Source organism: Oxyura jamaicensis, chromosome 7 (genome assembly GCF_011077185.1).
Source record: "Oxyura jamaicensis isolate SHBP4307 breed ruddy duck chromosome 7, BPBGC_Ojam_1.0, whole genome shotgun sequence".
In the NCBI taxonomy this organism is placed as follows: Eukaryota; Metazoa; Chordata; class Aves; order Anseriformes; family Anatidae; genus Oxyura; species Oxyura jamaicensis.
In genome coordinates, this window is record NC_048899.1 from 23,570,306 (window position 1) to 23,591,692 (window position 21,387).

A 21,387-nucleotide genomic window follows, 5' to 3' on the forward strand; every position below is an offset into this window, starting at 1 on the left:
AAAAAAAAAAAAAAAGGCAAGAAAGAGGGCAAAATAGAAGGGCAAAAGAAGGCAAAAAAGAGGGGCAAAGATGAAAAGAAGGGCAATGAGGAAAAGGGAGGGAGGAGAAAGAAAAAGCGGGGAGGGAAGGAAGGAAGGCAGGCAGTCAGAGCCGGCCAGGTGAGCGGTTCTGGCTGGGCTGGTGGCTTCAAGTGGCTCAGTGCCCGGCACCACCACTGCGGGGCTATGGCAGGGGACATGCGGGGACATGCTGGCACCCCGGCACTGCTGGCATTGCTGGCACTGCCACGGTGCAGCCCCAGCGTTCTGACTGTGCCACAAAGGTAGCACTGCTCTGGTGAGCCCAGGCTTGCTTTCTGCCTCTCGTGTTCCATGTGTTATTTGTGCTGAATGTATATGTGAAAAAAAAAATAAAAGAGCCGGGTAATTGTCGTGGCTGTTACGGTAAATGAGCAACAGGGAGGGCGAGGGCAGGGTGAGCGCTGCTGTGTGTGGTGTTACGTTCGTGGTGCTGGCGGCTGCTTCGTTTCCCTTTAATCCATCCCTTCCTCAGGGTCCCCTAAATCAGGTGTTTTTAAGAACTTGACCAGGAGAGGAGTGGAGGGGATTTAAGAAAACCGAAGTGCTGCCGGGTCCCTTGGCAGAGCGAGGCCTTGGAAATGCCTCCTCTGGCAGGAGCAGAGGCCTTGGAGGCCGCAGGACCACACGCAGTCGTGTTTGTAGAACCAGCCCTCTGTTGGATAGCTCGCAGCTCTGAGATGCCTTTAATGGGACTATTAATAAAACATTGCTGCTTTGAAAAGGTGCGAAGGCCACAGAAAATTCATCTGCAGGAATATGCTTTTGTAATTAAGCAGGAAAGAGTCTTAGTAAAAGGAGACAAGGCTTTTCACTGCCCCGCAAGGGGGTTTCTAATGTGCTTGTAGCTCAAAATGCGTTGGAAAGATTAAAACAAGCGTTCTCATTTAATTTATAGACTGGTTAGTGGCTTTGGCAGAAACCTGAGGAAAAGTAATATCAATTAACTTTGGGATTAGATGTTTGCTTATATTAGAGGAAAATGACGGCTGTTTGGTGGTTTTGGCAGACTCGCCTGTATAGCTCAACATGCTTCCGCTCAGTCAGCGACCCAGATAGATAATACCGCCACAAAATACGTGTGTTTTGCAGTCACTTAGAAACCATGGTGTGCTCACGGCGAGAGGAAGGCTCCTGCCTGGAGGATTCCCACTTCCAGAGCCTGAGTTTCCACGGACGTGCGCCCAGCATCGCGTGCCGGGTCCTGGCATGCTCCTTCAGCAATGTTTGCTTCGCTTACCTTGTAGTCTAAATGGATGTGTACATCTGTGCGTGTAAACAGTCGCCGAATTGAATAATAGGCGAGGGCAAGGTATTAGGAGGTTTGAAATGCTACTGAGGAGCAATGCTGGAGAGGCAATTTCCTGTAATTGCGGAGGAGAAAGTGCTTGTGGCAACGCCACTGGGAGCGCGTCGAAGCGGAAAGAGCACCGGGAGCTGTGCGCGGGGCGAGGGAGCAGAATAGGAGGGAGCTTGTAACACTGAGGAAAAGGAAGGAAATCCTCAGATATGGGGCTTTAAATATCTAAGAGGGTAATGTTTCCTACATGGTCAGCTCCAGGGATGAAATCCATGGATCTCCTCTCAGTGTTGCACAAATTTTGGCCCTATAATACCGGCTCATCCAACTTCCCTGTGCTGTTGTACACAGGATGTGCTTCCCGCTGTCCTTACCTGCTGTAAAGGGCTGGGGCTGGCTGCTTGTGGGCTCGCTAAGGGGAATGTGTGAGAGACCAGGGCTGCCTGTAGCCTTCCTCGCTTTCATGCATACAGCTGGAACTGCTGCAAAAGACAGGAGCTTGGGTGACCACAGGGAATCCTTTACTGAATACAATTGCTGGCTTGGAGGGGCTGCACTGGGGAATCTTAGGAGAATATGTCTATTCAGTTGTAATTGTGGTTCATGTTGCATGTTTTCTTCCTCAAAAAAAAAAACAACCAAACAACAACAACAAAACAGAAACACCTCCCATGCTGCCCATTGTGCCTGGTCCTGCAGGAGACTTGCGGCCACCTGGAGGAACAGCGGCAGTGCTGGTTATTGATTTCACAGGGTCATGGAGGCAGGGTGGTGAAAGCTCTGATAAAAGCTGGGATTCACACCATGCTGCCAAAATCCTGATGGACCTAAAGTGGTTTTCACTCTGATTCTTAATGTCTCTGTCCCTCTGAAATAGGAGCAGCACGTTTCTGTTGCTTGCCTTGTCTCGTTAGCTCTTGAGTGCGACGAGTCAAGAGATTTCTGCACTGTGCCTGTGGTAAATTGGGTAAATTGGTGTGGGTGATCATGTTTGGTTCCTGTAAACCTGTGAACTCTGCTGGCTAGGAGCTGGGGAGAGTGGAGGAGGCAGGTGGGCCACTGCAGGGCCGCCTGGGGAAGCTTAAGGCTTGTGGCCAGCTGGAAGGAGGGGTATAAAAGCAGCTCTCTGTAATTAGGAGCATAGAAAACAGACTGACAAAGAGAGGAACCAGGCACGTCAAGGTAGAGAAGTGCTTGTGCTAGCTTTTCCCCTTCTGTTAAGAGGTGTTAAGTTATCCTTGAGAGAAAACGTGATGCTACCCTTTTGGGAACACGTGGTGCTGAATTAAGGCTGGCCCTCTGGTGGAGCCTGCCTCTAGCAGCTACAAATTTGAAGCCAGGCCACTGCAGACAAGAAGAGTGTTACCTGCAGGGGTGGGTATGACCATGGTTAAAGCAGTGTATTCCTTAGTGGTGCTGGGAAGTAAATACTTTACGTGTCTCGTGTCATAAGAGTGCAGGAGCATGGAATAAAATTATCAGGCGCCAGATTTAAAAGCAGTGAAAGGAAATACTTTTCCCAGGTAGCACGTAACGAAGCTCTGGAGCTAGTGCTGCAGGATGCTGAGGATGCCAGGAGTATGAACAGGCTCAGAGAAGCCTGTCAAGGGCCATTAAATGTCAGGCTGCTGATGCTGCCCCTGCCACGGGTGGGCTCTGGGAGTGTCACTGCTCTCTGCTGTGCTGTTCAGCGTCGGCTGCCAGCCTCTTGTGCCTCTGTGGGCTCAGAAAGCAGCACCGGTGTCTTCTGTCTTTCCTTCTTCCACAGTAAGTGCAATAAAACCATGATTCTCCCACAACGGGGGACCCAGCGCTGCAGAAGTCTGAGGGAGAAGAGCTGACCTGCTCGGGTCAGTCCCGCCCGCCGTGAGGGCCGCAGCTGCGCCTGGGGCAGGCAGAGGAGACGCAAAGGGTGCCATGTCCGGCCTGCGTGCTGCCAGAAGCGAGGGCTACGTGCAGGAGCTGTTCCACGAGGAGGCACAGCAGGTATGTCGGAGAGCGGTCTCCCTTCACAGCCCAGGTTTCTGTCTCTTGTGGTCTGCTCCCGTTGACCTCTGTGGCAGGTTAACAGGACTGAACAAAGCTGCCCCTCTTTCTGCTACCTACACCTGAGGTGCTCCCGTTAGAAAGTCCAGCTTCTTCACAGGCAAATAGCAGCAGCAGGTTTTGGTCTGTAGAAGGGGTGTGGAATAATGTCCTGCCCAGGATGACGGCAGCTGCAGTTTCCCAGAGTTTCAGCTGTTGGCTCCAGCAGCTCTTAAATTCACAGGTGCCCTGAGTACCAGAGTCCTGTGTCTCCTCTCAAAATGCAGTGTCCTCATCCCCAGCTCTTTTGGAGATGGCTGTGTGTGATGGGGAAACTTTCTTAACCTACTCTTCCAGTCCCAGTCTGTCCAGCCTGCTTTGTCATCTCCTCTGAGAGACTTCTCCAGTGCAGAGAGGACCCTGCTCATCTTGGTGGGGACAGAAAGAGAGGCATGACATAAGACATGGTAATGAATAGCTGCAGTCTCTGTAAAGAACCCCTCAAATGACATTTTGTTCAGGTAACATCATCGACCAGGTTAACTTGCTGAGGCTGAGTAGGATTCTGTTGCTGCTTACCCTACAATAATATAAATTCAGTTTTGCAGGGAGCCCTCTCTTCTAGGCCAAACAGCTCTGCAGCCCCTTGATCTTGGAGAACTCGCAGTGAAGTCATGTCTTGGCACCTGTTGGTGGCCACCCCTGTTGCAGTAATGCTGTTTGGCTGTTGCATCACTTCTGCAGCCTGCCCGTAGAGCATGAGAGGTAAAACTGAAGGCTTTGCTTTCCTCTAGGTATCTCAAACACAGACCAGGCCCTGGTGGAAGATTCAGCTGTTTGTGTGGGAGCCGGTGCTTTTTGGAACATGGGATGGCGTCTTCACCTCCTGCATGATCAACATTTTTGGTGTGGTTCTTTTTCTGAGGACGGGATGGCTCGTGGTGAGTACTGATTTGCTTGAATGTGTGACTAGGTACCTTCCTCATCGCCACCCAGGTGTTTCTGGTTCTGTAATGCTCCTAGACACTTTCTTGGTTCAGTCCTCTGGTATTGCTTAGCTTTTCAGGAGGTTCTACTAAAATTGAAAGCTTAAGTGGTTTCTTCAAGTGTTCCTATTTTAGCTTTCAGAAAAGGAAAAACAGCACATCAACCAACCTAGAAAATAAACAGGAACACCCTTGTCTTGCACTGTTCAGGCAAAATAACCACTTGGATAACCACCTGAAAAATGTAGTTAGAGCTACTCTGCTGTCTTCCCAGCCCCACCAAAGGGGGTTTGTTCAAACACATCTGTATTGCTTGGGGTCCCCATTGTGTCTGGAATGGAGAGTCCTCAGTCAGGTGAAATTGTCATCCCTGCCAAAGGGACTACTGACTGGGGATCCAGAACAGTATCTCACTCAGGGTCAGAGCCTGTCTTTGTTCTCTTGCAGTGTGATGCAGGACTCTTCCTGATAAAACGTTGTACTGTCCCTTAAAATTTCCCCGCAATAAAAGGCAAGCATCTCCAGGGAATGGTGGAATCTGAGCTTCAGGCAGAGTTTGCGTCACAGGCACAAGTTCGTGTCACAGGCACAGTGGCCATCTTCCAAAAGGAGCAGGAAGCAACTTGCACTCTGTATTGAAAATTGCTTCACTGAAGGCCAGAAAAACAGAGGGAATATCAGGTCCCACACTGAAGGAAGACCCGTAGAAACTCCATAGGACAACTGAGATGAAATAGGGGTGCTCCCTCGTTGATGGCAGGGTGCAAAATGCATCCCACAAATCCTCCAGTGGGTATGGATCAGTGTATGGAACGCTACTGCGTGTTGTGCTCACTTGCTTTGCCTTTGCTAGCTGAAGCATGGCTCGCAAATTTTGAGAACTGTAGTGAAGAAGTCGGGATGATTTTCCTAGCTCCCTCTTCCTCTTGATCTGACTTCCTCCATGTCTCCTCTGAAAGCGAGTTAACTGCTGGAACGAGCACAGATAAAAATTAAGTAAGTAAATAAAAGAAAAAATGTAACAGCTGGAACCTAGCATGACGGGAAGGGAGAAGTCACGGTTGGCAGAGTTCACGTGGCAGAGCACGGTCATATGTTGATTCATGCGCAGTCAGGCTTTTGCTATGAATTTCCAAAGGTAAAGGTGGTGATTACAGGGAACCTTAATCCTACAGACATGTTCAGCACTTACTGCCTTGCTGCACTATCCACTCATTCTCCATCTTGACACCTTCCAGCGTGCATGCATAACTAAGCATTGCTGTTTAATTTGGACTTTTTTTTTCCTACTTTTTCGGCTTGCTATTGTCGCCGTGAGACAACTCCATCCTTCCTCCCTGCTGGCGATCTGCAAGGATGAGTTACAGCTCTGCTGGTCCTGGCATTAACCCACTCTTCTGCAGCAACCACTAGCACTAACCACCAGGCTGCCGTGTAGCCTGGTGCCTCCAGCTGGTTCTGGGAAAGCCCAAGGCCACGTGTATGTTTGCATGAGTGCTTTTTTTTTTTTTTTTTTAACTGAAGCGTGTCTTATTTATTAACCATTTTAACCTGAGGGCAAGCGGGTAAGCTGTGGAAGAAAAAGAACAATTGTCCTTTTAAAAAGGAGTGTCAAATCCTAGTGGGCTGTGGTGCTGACCCAGCCAGCAGCTGCATTTATAACAAACCTTGGCTCCATTCCCTACTGACCAGATAAAGCTCTGTCAAAAGCAGCAGGACACTGAACCAAAATAGGATTTTATGATGATAGCAACATCCTGGATGTGTTTCTGTTGTTTCACAAAAAGCAGAAAAGAGGAAAAGAAGGAAAAAAAAAAAAGGGATCTGGGATTTCAACCAACCCCAAAGCTGAGAAGCAGCCTTTTAGTGCTGGTAATAAACAAACCCGTATCAAGGCTAGCATGACCTCAGAAACTGCTGGAGTGGGAGGAGAGGGAGCGAGGTTGGAAAGGAGCGATGGAGACATGGCCTGTAATACGAGTCAAGTCAGAGGAGAGGAAGCCAGACGTTAACGAAGCACTGGGCACTGGAAGAGATTTCTGACAATGAGTTGGAGTCACCGTGCACTGGACTAAGTGATTTGCCAGCAGGGAAGGTGGGCTGGAGCATGAAGAAAAACTTTTGACCCTGGAAAATAAATTACAGCTGTGTGAGAGAGAGGAGCGGAAGGTTCTGAGCGCAGAAGAGGCACTTGGATGCTTTTGGAGGCACTTGGCACCTTCCTTTTGGTTCTGCAGAAGGTGCCCTTCCACTCTACTTGGAAAATCCGTCCCCAGATAGCAAATTGAGTGCCCTGAAGCAGGGGGTGGTGCTGGCCCTTGGGAGATCCCCACCTGGCATTGCTCAGAGGCTTTTGCTCCTCGCCCTTGCAGCAGCTCCTCCCTGGTGCTTCCTCTGCCTGGAGCAGGAAGGAAGTTTTTGTCAGCAGGGCAAAATCCTCCACACAAAACTACGTGCGAGTAAATTGAGAGAGAGAACCACCTGCTACTTTGCATATATTGTGCAGATAAGGCCCAGCGTGAGGCAGTTTATGACTGTATTATTTATCTTCCACGCAGTGTTTCCTTTGGGGTTTTGTTCTTTGTTATCTCATCATTTGGGAGGATTAGAGCTTGCAAAGGTAAATGTTCTGATAAATTAAAATGCTGGCTTGATGCTTTTAATAAATCAGTTGTCACAGATCCCCAATGTTCAGTTTTGAAACTTTTTTTTTTTTTTCTGAAAGCTTTTTTAAAAAGAAAATAAAACAACACATTTCATTCTAAAACATAATGAAACACGGCAATAGGCAGTGACCTCCCTGTGGTCATTGAGTCATTGTTTGACATCATTCTCTCTGAACCAGAGGACAAAATCAGTGATTCATGCAGGAGCCCAGTGATGGAGCAGGACCTTATCATGCAAAGGTCTGTCTGGCCACAGGACAAGGCAGGTCTTCTTCAAAAGGGTATTAATAGGAACTGCAAATTTGGCAATCAGTTACGTTAATTAGATAATTAGGGTGGCAGTGTGTTGTTTCTGTTTTTTTAATCTGTAGTGACTCCATAGTCATTGATCACAAGGAACTAGAAGCAGGTGGGTCTTTTGTCTCAATTGATCTGCGTTGTGTGAGTTTTTTTTTTTTTTATTGTTCTTTTGTGTCTTTTTTTTGTTTGTTTCATTGTAGGGAAACACTGGAGTTGTAATGGGCATGTTTCTGGTGTCCTTTGTGGTCCTGGTTGCCCTGGTGACAGTCTTATCTGGAATTGGGGTTTGCGAGAGGTGCAGCATTGGAAGTGGAGGCGTCTACTCCATGATTTCTACTGTCCTTGGAGGTCAAGTTGGGGGGACCATTGGCTTCCTTTATATTTTTGGCCAGGTAATTAAAAAAAAATATATAAAAACTTTGCAATGCTTCTAAATATGCCTGTAAGAGCAGGCCTGTGCATGGCAATCCACCACCTGGCATGGTCAAAGTGGTGGAGGAGCTGGGTGTCTGAGCAGGCGAACTGTGCAGGACATCCCTTCCAATCCCAAATTGCCCCTTGCTGGCAGGAGACTTAAATCAAACTGAAGAGGGAGAGGCCAGGGTGGTCACCTAAAGCAGAGCGAGCAGTCTGGGCTACCATGTTGGCCCCAGCACATGCACTGTGCTCTTGGGGAGCTGGGTAGCACTTGGACCCAGGTGAGCCTTGGCTGCTTCCCCACAGGAGCTAGAGAGAGCAGAAGTGGAGCTGGGAGGGGAGCTGGGCAGAGGTGCAAACCACAGCTAAGTGACTTTCTGAGATCAGGAGTCACAGTTTTCTCTGTTTTCTGAAGGGCCCCAAGCAGCCAGTGGTGAAGCACTACAATGCAAGTGCAGTAAACATAAGGAATGGAAAGTAATCTCTTAAATCTGTAGTAACTTAACCCCCTCCCCCCCATAAAGATGTTATGAACAGTCTAAAATGTGGTGAGCAGGGAAGAATTTTTATTGAGGTTTGTTTTTAAACGACTGGCTTGCAGCAATCTCTGAAAACCCTTAAAAAACACAACCCCAGAATAATCCCCTCTTCTCCTTTCACTCCAGATTAAAAGCAAGTGTCCATAAAATACAAATTGAATGCAGTTACAAGCCAAGATATGGAAATGGGCCACACATGAGAATCCTTCCTGTAATATTTTCCACTCTCGCTCTCTGAGCGGACCCTGTCTGGGAAAGCAATCAGGTTGCAGCCTGTCCCGAGGGTCGTAAAAGCTGGGCTCTGGCAGCCCCAGCCCGTAGCGAGGCATCCAGCACGCATGGGGGGCTGCGGGGTGGGAACTGGCAGCTTGCAGAGAAACTCTTTGCGTGCTCCTGAAAGCTGCCTTCTCTCTGGCTGTACTCAGCAGACTTTCTGCCTGATGTGCTGTTGTGGTTTAACCCGGCTGGCAGCTAAACACCACACAGCCGTTCGCTCACCCTCCCCCCTCCCTCTCTGGGATGGGGGAGAGAAACGGGAAAGTGAAGCCTGTGAGTTGAGATAAAGACAGTTTATTAAGATAGAAAATAATAATGATAATAATAATAATATGTACAAACAAGTGATGCACAATGCAATTGCTCACCACCCGCTGACCGATGCCCAGTCCAACCCCGAGCAGCCGGCCCCCCCAGCCCGGCTAGCCACCCCTATATATTGTTTAGCATGACGTCAGATGGTATGGAATACCCCTTTGGCCAGTTTGGGTCAGCTGTCCTGGGTTTGTCCCCTCCCAGCTTTTGCTGCACCCCCAGCCTGCCCGCTGGCAGGACAGAGCGAGGAGCTGAAAAGTCCTTGGCTTAGTATAAGCAGTGCTCTGCAGCAATTAAAACATCAGCATGTTATCAGCACTCTTCTCATCCTAATCCAAAACATAGCACCCTACCAGCTACTAGGAGGAAAAATAACTGTCCTAACTGAAACCAGGACATGTGCTTTGCACCAGCTCTGAGCTGCATCCCCACTGCAAGCTGTGCAGGGAGTGCTATAACCAGTCAGAAATGGGGCAGTAACTGGCCAGGTGCTGCTGATGCCTTCATGGTGAGAAATTGCTCAGCATCCTGCTGCAATTCTGCCTGCTGGGGCAGCCTCAGCCAAGCTGAGCTGGGACACAGCTTGGGGTCCTCCTGTGGTGCTCCAGAGAGTTTTAATTGGATCCAGCACACCTATACCAGGTCCTACAGAAACCAACACGTGCTTGGTTGCGGTGGCTCTGACTGCACGGTCGGGGTTTGATGCTCTTCTCTGCAGTCTCCTTGTCTGGAGTGGCTCACAGTAAGAACTGTTCATGCAAGGAAAGGTTTCCTAGCCCTAAAATTGCTTCGTGCTAAAAGAAGAGATGGGGCATCACTTGTCTGGGTGTGGAAAACCTATGTTCTTCACCCAGCAAAAAGTGGCTTGCAAATGCTCTTAAGGAGCTGATTGCTGCAAGTGTTCAATGCAGAAGTTCACTTCTGATTTCTAGATGGGTAGTTCAAGCCCTGAGAAAGAAGCCTTTCATGCAGTGCTGTTGGGGTGATGGCCCCTGCTGTGCAAGGTGCAGCGGGGACTTTGTGGCACCCAACCACCTGGTCTGCTGGTGATGCTCATGTTTTATCAAGGGAAGGGCTTCGAGGCCGTTTGTCATGTTGAGGCTATCACAGATTCTCTCCTAGCCTACTTCCTTCCAAGTGTCCTCCTAACAAGGAGAAGTGGCACATCGCAGTTTGCGTCAGGGAAGTAAGGCAACCTTGTTTAACTCCTTAAAAAAGTGGTGTTGGTCGGAACTGGGAGTGCCACCATACTGCTTTCTGCCTGCGGTGCTTTTCTTCGTGTGAGATGCAACCACCACACCTTGTTTTAATGTATTTATTGGAGTTAGATTCTGGTGTTTTTTTAAAAGTTTTTGTCTTTACTTCAAGTCTGAAGTGCAGTGTTTGTGTGCCCCCTCAGAACTGTGTGGGCTCGGGGTTCAACCTCAGCCAGCTCAGGTGAGCCTGTTTTGAGAAGAGATCGTGTGGGTAGTACGTGTGTTGTCCTCTTAGTGGTGGTGTATAGGCTGTGCCAAACACAAGTAAAAAAGAAAAAATCCACTTATTTGGGGAATATAGAATGGGCCTAAATAAACAAGTTTTTATGTATTGGCACTCCAGCGAGGCATTCACTTTGCAGGGCCTGAGATGTCTTTGGTGGAGATGTTTATGGTGGGGCTATCAGCAAGGAAAAGAAGACTTTCAGGGTGCAGTTCACCTGATCTGTGCTAGGTCTGTTCTGCTAGAACTGTTGTATAAATTTGGTTTCCCCAAGAAGTACAGCTATTACAGGCATTGAAATAATGAGGCTTAAGTGTATTCTGTGGAGACTAGCTCGTTTTCACACTTGAAGAACCAGCGTATATAGGCCAATCTAATCACCTTCCTGGATAATTAACTTTCTTGTCTAGACTATCTGGATAACAACATTTATGAGAAGAAAAATAATAATGTTAGCTCTTAACCATTTGCAAGCATTTAAGCTGACATCAGAGTAAATGATCAGAACATAGTTTAGGACGTGTGTGCTCTGTTTTTTTTTAATGAGATGTCTGCCTGTGGTTGAAGTGAATCCTGCTGCTGCTTGGTGGTCCTGGAGGTGTCTGAGCCCGAACAGGTGAATCCCATGTATGTTGTTTGCCTAAACCAGTGCATGAGCATGCCGCTTGCTCCTTGCTTCAGATCAGGAACTTTTTCCAGGTGCATGATGCAGCTCATATCTTCCCTGTCACCTGGCTGCTGTCACCTAAGCAAAAGAGCAGGCTGGTGGGTAGGGAGGCTCAGGTCTCCAAAGGCATGATGCTTACCCAAGGAAGGAATATCCTGCCCTGCAGGGTGATCTGAGGCCTGTACCTGCAGCGGTTTTCCTGCACTGCAGCTGTCCTGTCCTGCAGACTGCCAGCCACCCTGGGAAGGGTGCTTGTCCTGCTCTGCAGCAAGAAAAACAAATGGCTTTCCCAAGTGCTTGGGGGGCATGGGCTGCACAATGCGCTCTCCTCAAATGTGCAGGCTGCCTTCTAGTAGCAAGATGGGGAGCCGGTGAAACATCAGGCTTTGCATCCAAACCAAATACTGAGTTAAAAATAAACCTTAGGAGGCAGTGAAGGGGGAAGCATGCAGCCGTTCTTCAGGCAGGTGTTTGACCAAGAGCCTTTCTTTCAGAGAAATAGGAGAAAGGAAGAAGCTTACAGTGCTTGACTCATCCTTTTCTTCCTTGGATATGTCAGGGTGGTTTCTCTTGGGAAGTTAATTGAGGGTAAATTTTAAAGCCAGTAGGAAGTTGCTGGTTGCTGCTGTGTTTACCCAAGCAGTACATACTCTGCCTTCCCCACGCTGCCCTGACAGTGGGCTCTGTTGTAGTAATAAGGTTCAGTCCCTGTAGGTCAGAGTGGCCTTAAATATTGTCGCGTGACAACAAGTATCTGCCTGCTATGGGCACTGCACCCACGGGATGCTCACAGACCACTGTCCTTCAGTGTGTTGCAGGTGCCATGTACATCACGGGCTTTGCGGAGTCCATTGCGGATGTGCTGAACCTCAGCAACATCTGGGCAGTGCGGGGCATTTCCCTGGCCGTCCTGCTGGGGCTGCTCGGGATCAACCTGGCGGGGGTGAAGTGGATCATCCGCCTCCAGCTCCTGCTGCTCTTGCTGCTGGCTGTCTCAACGCTGGACTTTGTCATCGGGTCCTTTTCACACCTTGATCCAGGTAAAGCTGGGGGTCCTGAGCTTTGGGATCAGTGCATGTTGGTTGTCTGTATTTTTTTCCATAGGGGTCTTCATGAAGGTGTGCATCCAGACAGAGGTAGAGCTCAGGACAGCCAGATGTGGCTTTTCTGTGCTTTGGTACCAAGTCTGTGAGAGACACCCCCCTAATTTTGCAAGGGATAAGTTTTTCCAGAGCATTGCTTGAAGATAAGTCATTAATCTGGGCAACTAACCTCAGGAATCTAGCTTTTATTATGTGCTTTTGTTATACTCATATTACCCTTGAAGGTTTTCTACCGACTGAGAACTGCTGTGTTTGTGATTGAGGTTTGTAACCTGCTTGCTGTTCACTTTGCATTAAGTATTGTGCTGAGGAAAACATACGATTTCGGAATCACAGAAGGGCTGAGGTTGGAAGGGACCTCTGGAGGTCCTCTGGTCCAACCCCCTGCTCAAACAGAGCCACCTACAACAGGTTGCCCAACACCATGGCTATTACAGCTCCAACTTGGCACGGAGGAGGACTTCTCACTGGAGGTGTGTGGCATCCCTTAAGCCCTGGCATTGCAGTGTGCAGTCAGTGCTGGCCCCAGGCTTCCCAGCTGAGGAAGCACCATCTGTTTCGCTGCTCAGGACAAGGACAGGTGGGGTGGGGAAGGGAGTTAATGGGGGAAACTTCAGAACCCCAGCAACCTTCCCCAGCCTGATGGCAGCCCACAGTGGGGTCTTCAGTGTGGGGCAGGCAGTGTGGGGCAGCTGGGCATTGGCATGGCAGAGGGATGGGGCTCCCCAGGCCTCCTTTCCCTTTCCTGCATCCTTGTCCTGAGAGGCATTGTGGGGAAGCCTGCTGCAGGGAGTTGAAGAGCGCTGCAGCCAGCACTTCGGCAATCACCAAGTGTAATTAGCTGAGTAAACAGAAGGTGTCACCTTTTTCTTGGGTTCCCCTGCATCTGAAAGGATCTTAGGCAGGGGTTCAGGAAACCTGCTGAAGTAGCTGGAGAGGAAAGATCTGACAGTTCTGACGAGCTCATTACAGCTAGAATTCAGCTGTAGGGGCCTAGATTCCAGCTGTGCACCGAGGAGACCTTTCACGTAGCCCCAGAGACCTTTCTGATAAGGGGCAGAAGGTGAATGCTTGGGGCGAGGGATGACGATAGGGAAGCAAAGGTGGGACCAGGAGGGGAGAGAGGAGTACGTGCGTCAGCAGGGAGGCACAGCCAAGCTGAGGTCAGTGTTAGCTGTCTTCAATTTCATCCACTGCTGACCTCTGAGCCATTTTCTTCTGACAGAAAATAGGGAAAGGAGCAGGAATGAGGCGGCTGAGCTGTGGCGGGTGGCAGAGGAGGGCCTGTGGGACGCGAGGGAAGGCCAGATCCAGCCCAGCAGCTCTGTGCCCGTGTGGCTGGGTCTGTGGCTGGGAAGAGCTGCTCTGTCTTATTTTTAGACAGCTTCTGTTTGAGGGAATGATCCCGAGCTCAAGCTGGATGCCCGGCACAGTGCTGCATTTCCCCAGCAGGCCTCTGAGTGGTGTGTCAGCACCGACAGTGAGCCCTGGCCTCCGCCAGCCTCATCCTCCCCGGTTGGCCAGGTCAGGGTCAGCCTCCTTCCTATGTGTTGCACCCCTTGGCAAAACGCCTCTCCTGCCAGCACCCCGCAGGCAGGAGGGATGTGCTGGGGTCGGTAACTCCACGCCATCAACACCATCCCTTGGCTGCTAGCAGCAAGGCACAGCGTGTCCCAGTGCCACCCTGGGGGAAGCACTGGGAACCATGTGGCTCTGGGGACAGAAATTAGTTGTCTTTGACCATGGGCGACAGCAAGAAGTCCTTTTGTTTGTGGGCAGCATTTAGCTGCAGCCTTTCCCTCCTTGAGCACTTGTGATCGGTTGTCTGCAGGCTTGACACGTGTCTGGTTAATTGGCTACAGCAGTAACTGGAAATGCAAGGGAGAGCATGAGACACGCACTGAAGGGGTAATTTTGGAGGAAGGACCTGTGGGCTGTAAAGGTTTGGGTTGCTTCCTTGTTTATGGTAGATTTCCACCGTTGCGCTCGCAGCTTCAGGTCTCAGTTTCCCCACCTGTGCAGTGGGCCTGCAGCAGTCCTCCCACCGCTACGCCGGGAGCATTTCCCCTCGCTCGCAGCTCCAAGTGCTCGGTGAACGCTGAAGAACCGTGCCTCTGCCAAGCAGTGATTATTTGGATTGCAGTAATCTGCAGGAATGCCTGTCCATGCTGAAGGCCTGAAGCCCGTGCCTGTGTGTGGTTGCACGGGATGGGGGCCCCTCGCTCGTCTCCCCTGTTCCCCAAACTCACACCCAGGCGCACACAACATGGGATGCGGGCCAAGCACTCACTCCCTTCCTGTGGTTTGCCTTTATTTTTAGTCGGAGGACAGGCAGTATTTACACAAAAGGGGCTTCTCAGCAGGGCTTCCCGCTGCTATTTCTCCTTTCTCTCTCTCTCTCGCTGTGGCTTGTCCTGCAGCCAGGCCCGGGCAGTGCCGGTCCCTTCTCCAGATGCTGCCGACGCATGCGGAGACTGCAGGGCTCAGCCTCCGAGGGGAGCCAGGAACCTCGAAAAGCTGTGGTGGCACCACATGGAGGAGAAGTTGCAAAAAGCGAGGGCAGGAAAAACGAGTGTTTTTTTAGATGCAAGGGGGAAAACAAACAAAAAGGAGGATCGCTGTCATTCTTAAGCAAACCTGCCTGCCTTACCTGAACACTGTGACCACCAGGCTGCAGTGTCCCTGCTCCTGGCCCCAAGGACTTTGGTTCCTCTCTGCATGCTGGTGTGGTCCTAAGCCCCGCAGCTTCCTTTGGGTGTTGTACCCCAGGCAGGGACTCTGGCCTGAAGCACCGTGGAGTGTAATGCTGGGTGCCTGGTGAGCACAGGAGGTGTTCCCCTGACCCATCTCCAGGGCAGGAGGTGGGTGCTGGTGGGTTGGATATGACTCAAGGGCTCAGCCAGGGTGTGTGGGGTGCCACAGGTCAGGCTGTGGGCAGAGTGGGGTTGGACTGTCTGGTTTTGGAGTTAATCCTAAATCCCCACCTTGGACCCAGCCAGTGCTTCCCCCAGCGATGGGTCATAGTCCCACACTGGGATCTCTGCGAGGGTCAGTGTTGAGGAGAGGGGCTCTCATGATAGGTAAAAAACAGGCTCTGAGCTGTGTCCAGCCTTTCACCTTAAAACTCAGTCTTACCTCCAGAAACGGAGCCCCCGTGTTACCTTCCTGCCTTGGTTTCTTGCCAAACCTAATGCAGGTGAATTAAGATTGGTGCTCAGCTTCTTAGCCCACAGCTGGGATCTTCTGCTTGCTACACTGCCGAATAACAGGTTCCAGGCAGAGCAGCAGTGCTGGGGTTTCTTGGCCTGTTTGCATTTTAATTCTGTAGGTGCGCACCTCTGGATCAGCCCGAGTCATTTCGGGGGAAGCAGTGGGCTAAAAGAGAGGACACTGCGAGCAGCTCCTCAGAACAGCATGTGAAGCTTTTTGGCCTCTTCACGTACTGAACATTAGAGTCATGGAAAAAGAAGATAAGACTGCTGTTAATGCCCACATTTTTATTTTCCTAGCATATCTCTGCTAATTTTTGTGTAGGGTGACTCCCAAATACTCCCTTCAATTAGGCGCCTGCTTTCCTGTTTTGGCAGTTGCTCACAGGTACCCTGCTAAAGCAAAGCGGCCGTGGGATTAAATTGGGAGGGGTGGGGTTATTTGGGGGGAGATCTGGTGTTAATTTGGTCCTGCTTTGTTTTGTTGGTGAGATGAAAGGAGTTGCAATACAAGCAAAAGTGCCCCAACTACAGCCTCCTAAATGCCTGGAATGTTCCCGGGGAAAAAAAAAAAAAAATAAGGATTTTGTTGTGGCTGGGAGTTAAATAATGGGAGGGTGGGGGTCTGGCTGAGGGACTGAGGCCTGGGCACTGCTTGGGCTGGGAACCCTGTCCTGCAGCTTGCCTGGGGTGAGCACGGAGCCATCCAAGTGGGGCTGAGCCCCTCTCCTGGCAGGAACCCAGGCAGTTCATCTCCCAGGGATGTGGGGAGGCTTCGAAGCCTACCGAGGCCCTTAGCCCAGCTCCTGCCTGCATCCAGCCTGCTGCAGCCCCTAGGCTGTTGCTGCTGGAGTGCTTCTGGTTGGGATCATTCTCCGCACAAACCACATCCTCCGTGTCACCCGCTTCTGTCTTAGTTTTCTGACACTGTTCTCACAGCACCTAGGAAAGAAACATTTATCCTCATGTCTTCCTCTGACAGCGAGTCCTGTGAAGGATTTCTCCCCTTGGGTGTCCTGTGGCTGCCTGGGAGAGCCGGTGCTCCCCTGTGGGTACTGCTGGTGAGGAGCCGTGGGGGAGGGGGGATCTGGGGGGGACATTTGCACAGGGCTGCTCCAGCAGAAAGGGGACCTGCAGTTGTTAAGATGGTGTGTACGTATAAATGCTCCGGTGCTATAAAGATCCTTAAAATGATGCTTCAGGGGTTTGGTGGATTGAATTAATGAAATGCATTCACATATATTTAACGTGAAAATGATCAAAGTGTCCTAATCAGAGGCCTTTGCTTGGCCTGGGCTGTTCTATTGTATTTTTGGGCACGAGGGGTGTGCCCCAGTTCTCTAAGAGAGGGTGCAGGAAGGATGTGTGTGTCAGAAGATGATCTGCAGTTAATCCCAGAGGCTTTATCCAGGCTGATTGCTGACTTCCTGGCTTGAAACACATCTGGAAACTGGCATCGAATTCCAAGTAGAAATCACTGAGCGAGCGGCGGCAGAAAATCCCACTTTGCTACTGAACAAGGTAGACCTGGTGGTGAATAAAAGCAGGAGGCTGCTAATGCGATCTTTATTTATTAAAAAAACACGCAATCGCTTTCCCCAGGTTTTTCCAATTATAGCACATTGAATTGGCGTGACATCACCTTTGAGCTGGGGCCAGCCTATTCAACAGTCTGGCGAAGAAATTTATTAACTGGTTACCTGCCAATTGTCTGGGCTAGGAGCTGCAGCGCAGATGTGTTTTGAAAAGTGATAACATTGTTAGGGGCCTTGTTTAGATACAGACAGGAAAGCTACACCAGTCTCTCTGAAGTAGGTATTTTAAGGCAGTTGGTTTAAAAAAAAAAAAAAAAAAAAAAGTAAAAATTGAGCCCACCAGCCTGAGGCATCTCCCTGGGGGTGGTGAGGAAGGGATTAGAGCTCGGGGTCCCGTGGGTCCCTGCCCTCCTGCACCCGCTGGGCCCTGCTAGCGATGCTGTGAAGCATCGTGCCTCATTGATGCTGGCAGCATCCCCGGGGAGGAGCGAGTTTTTAGCATCTCCCCGTGGATGTCCTCACTTTTCCCCATGCTGGCTGCTCAAGCTTGGGGAAAATGTCCTGTCAGGGCTCCCAGGCTGCCACTCTTTCCTCTCATTTGGCTTTTCTTCAAAACCTGCGACCACCTTGCCCACCGTCCTCCCTGCAGTCCTCTGGCCTTAAGAAGCCTGGCTGGAAGGAGAGTTATGAGGGGATTTGAGAGCTGGCTTGCTCTGTCCCCACCCTGTTACTGCTCCTGGTATGTGCATGTCTCTAACTGGCTCTTAAAAATTGCCAGCGATGGATCCTCCGCTGCATTCCCAGGGACGCTGCTCTGGTCACAGCTATCCCAGGCTGTCTCCCTTCCTGCAGCCACAGCCCACTGCTTTGGGTCTCCCAGGGACTTGGGGACCAGCTTTTATCCTTCTTTTCTGCATTAAGTCCTCCTGCTCCCCTTCAGTCATCTCTGCTCGGGGCTATGCTGTGTGAGCAGCTGTGTGGGAGAGAGCATCATCCTTGGAGCATGCAGAGGTGGGGATGGTCCTGTCATCAGTCAAGGCCCTACAACATGCCACTGCCATCAGGAGAGGGCCAGGAGGCAGGGCTGGGGCAGCAGAGGGTTTGCTTTTATCTCGTGGATGTTAGTTTTTAACTCATTTAATAGGAGTATCAGTAGGAATTAGACTTTTGATTCAGCTTGTGATAGTATTAGCGTGGAAAAAAAAAAGGCTGCCTAGCCCCATAGCGGAGGGGAGGAGATATCCCTCCCAATTAATAATGGAGATTTCATTTGTGGTTGGTTTAACCTTTACATTCTTCAGTTTCCCTGTGAGATGCTGCTAAGCTTATCTTCCTGGAGTTTGTAGATAAATCCTGAAACACCTCTGTGGCTCAGGTGGTGGTCAGCCTGTGCTGCCTAGGATGCTGTTTAGGGTGCAGAAGCAGAACGTTGATCTGTGCCCCCATGTGTTTGGGACAGGTCAGCTGCTGCATGGTACCCTGGGCTTTGTCCCCTGCTAGATATTGCCTTCACAGGGGCTTTCCCCTGATAAAACCTGCTACTCTCAGGTTTAGCAGCCACTTGCTTAATGCTAGGGGCCTCACAAAACGGGCTGGCTCGGGAAAGATGTATATCATCCTGTAATCCCTCCATCTCTCCTTGTTGCTGTGTTTTAACTGGACAGTTTTATTGAATTGCATTGATTTTTTTGTGTGTGTGTGCCACTGCATGATTGCTTTCAAACGATGGAGATTTGGTACCGTCTTATTTAATCCCCCCAGAGTTTAATTCCAGTCACAGTTTGGCTGTGCCTTGAATCAGCTTTCCTTATTAAAGGATTTAACTTAGGAAGGTAATTTCTGCGTATTGAAGTCTTTCTACAGCCACTTCGCTTCTAATTTGCATTTGTGTCCTAGGCTAAAGAGGAACTTTGTGCAGGATATGGGTTCTTATCTATTGCTCATCATCCTCCCTGCTGGCTTGTGTTAACAGTTTTTGGCCTTTTTTGGCTGTAGGTGAAAGATTTCTGCCTGGTTGTATCTGCACTGCCCTGGAGGATGGCCTGATGGTAGTTCTTGGTTTTAATTTAAACTCAATGAAGAAATGTATTCATTGAAAAATGTGGTTTTAGTAGGGAAAATGTCTTTTCTGATTTGAACTGAATTCAGTGAATGGTTTCAAACAAAACAAAACAAAAAATCCTTTTATGTGGCAATGTCTCGCTCAGCCTTTCCAAAATCAAACACTGCTTGATTCCCAGTTCTGAAACTAGGCTTAGAGCTGTAGCTGTGTGTGCTGTGCAAAGGGTAATGAAAACCTCCCCAAAATAAAATCAAACTATTGTTTTGGACACAATCAAAGAATCAGCAAATGGACTAGTTTTCTTCTTAAATATCGTTGCCATCCAGATAACGTGTCTGTAACGTGGAGGTACGGGATGCTCTAGCCGTGAGTGTGGCAGAAGAGCGTGTAGAGCACTGAGGCTGTCTGCTGCCTCTCGGAAGATGGGGAGTCGATCCCCTTGGGTTGGGCTTTGTCCCAAGCAATACACAGAGCAGCTCAGAGCGAGCTAGCCCAAAGGATGTGTGTCATCGCTGCTGCAGCTCCAGTGCCGCTCATTTTCCTCCAATTGTTGTGCCTTGACTCAGCCTAAATTCTGGTTTAAGGCTGGGAGTTTTCAGCTGAGAAGCTCTGCGGAGCCTCCCGCAACAGGGACTTTGGGCATGGCTTCCAACAAATACCACTCTAATTAATAATAATAATCCATTTATGCAAAATGTTTTCCTAGAAAACGGGTGAAGCAAGGGATGTTTTATTTCTCGTGTGACTTGTAATGAATAAAACCATTTCTGCTGGCAAGTCTGAGTATTGCTGAACAGCCAGGTAGCGGATACCACATCAAGAAATGAAACAGTAATGGAAGTATTTTATATATTATGGCAAGACTATACTTAGTATTAAGTAATATAAAGCATAAGTGGACTTTATAACGTTGAAATACCCGTGTTAAAATATTTTCCTTTTTTTTTTTTTCTCCTAGCCAACACTTCAGATCAACCTGCAGAAAATGCTCTTTCATTGTTTTATTTTACTTGGCTTTTTTTTTGGCAAAAAATAGTTAAAAACCACCAACCTGCGCAGCCATTATAGAGGCCAAACAGCTCTATGAGCTACTTCCATAAGGTTACACCGTTGTTTTACCAGGTCTCCATCCCCCCAGAAGCCGGGGTGGGGGTAGAGCAGGGGGTGTGTGTCCCTGGGCCACCAAGCCCTGCATCTTGCAGAGCTGAGCTCTCCCTCCCGGTGGCTGCCCAGGGCTGGGGGGAGCACAGGCTCCTGTATTGGCTGCAAGAGGCGAGGGCGTCCCAAGGATGAAAAGTGCTTGATCAGCTAAATCCAACCACCAGGGACTGATTTAAGCAGCTCCTTTTGTTTATTACAGCTTTTGTGCTATTTTTAGCTGCTGGCCAGCACTCATTGTTGCAGGTCTGTTGGATTTAGGGGAAGGAGGATGCCTGTGACCTGGTGGCTGTTGTGGCCAGGATGCCCTGAGGTCGCTGCACCATGAGGAGATCAGGGATGGTACCCACAGAGTGAGTGACAGGGAGTGAGTGCATCTGCTGGGGGTCACCCACACCTGGGCCTGTGTCCCCCTTCCTGGGGTCTCTGGGCAGAAGAGAAGGATGCAAATACCTGGGTTTGCCATGCATGCAAAGGACTGATAATCCCTGTGTGTTTTTGTTTTTTGCTTTTCTCCAAAACCACCCCACAGCATTTCTGCTCTAGGCTTTCCTTCTTGCTCACAGTTTTCAGGGCACAAACCCCGTGCTTCTCCATCCCCATTGTAAACAGAGCACAATATTGTAGCGTGCCATATCCAGCCTTTTTCAGAGCATCCTGGAACAGGCAGCAGGATGCTCTGCCGAAGCCCTGAGCAACCGAAGAAGAGGCCACCTTGGAGAAGAGCAAGCCAGTTGGTGAGACAGAAAGCAGGCAAGGAGTGCTTCCGCTTGCAAATGTTGTCACACTGCACACTGGTTTGTTTGTCTGCTTGACACAGAAATATTTATGCAATGGGGCTGATTCATTGCCCTGCAGCAGCCTTGCTGGCAGCTGCCGGCGTGATGCCTGTCCCTGTGCTGGATGCACGGTGGCTGGAGCGGGACCCAAATATCCCGTGATCTTTCCCAACAGGTGCAGCCGAGGGCGGTTTTGGGGAGAGGGTTAAGGCTGGGATCGCTCGGGGCCCGCCGCCGCAGGAAGCTGCATTGTGTGCTGGCTTTAAACAGGAGGTTTGGGAGATCAGCGCTGGATCAGAAAACAGGGACTTGGGAGGAACAAACACTCACTGCTTCAGAAGGGCGGTGATTTCCTTTTGGGTAAACACGTCATTAATCTAAGGGAGCACATTCTTTTCCATCAAAAGATAAGGGATTCGGATTGCATTTCTCAGGGCTTGGTCTTTTCAGATTGTTTTAACTGTGGCTTTCACTCCTTCAATTACAGACTTTA

General features: G+C 49.7%; 1 protein-coding gene across 6 annotated transcripts in view; it reads left to right on the forward strand.

Moving 5' to 3' along the window:
* SLC12A8 (solute carrier family 12 member 8) overlaps positions 1-21,387 on the forward strand; it is a 52,971-nt gene that overhangs the window by 680 nt on the left and 30,904 nt on the right. For 3 of the 6 annotated variants that reach the window (XM_035331297.1, XM_035331293.1, XM_035331295.1), the window contains exons 2-5: positions 3,147-3,364; positions 4,198-4,344; positions 7,556-7,747; positions 11,857-12,088. In XM_035331297.1, coding sequence (XP_035187188.1) covers positions 3,296-3,364; positions 4,198-4,344; positions 7,556-7,747; positions 11,857-12,088 — 640 coding nt within the window. In that variant the 5' untranslated portion in view covers positions 3,147-3,295. Of the gene's footprint in view, positions 1-2,566; positions 2,753-3,146; positions 3,365-4,197; positions 4,345-5,079; positions 5,386-6,330; positions 7,010-7,555; positions 7,748-11,856; positions 12,089-21,387 lie in introns of those variants that run through there. The other 3 variants (XM_035331294.1, XM_035331298.1, XM_035331296.1) reach the window with 3 other exon arrangements.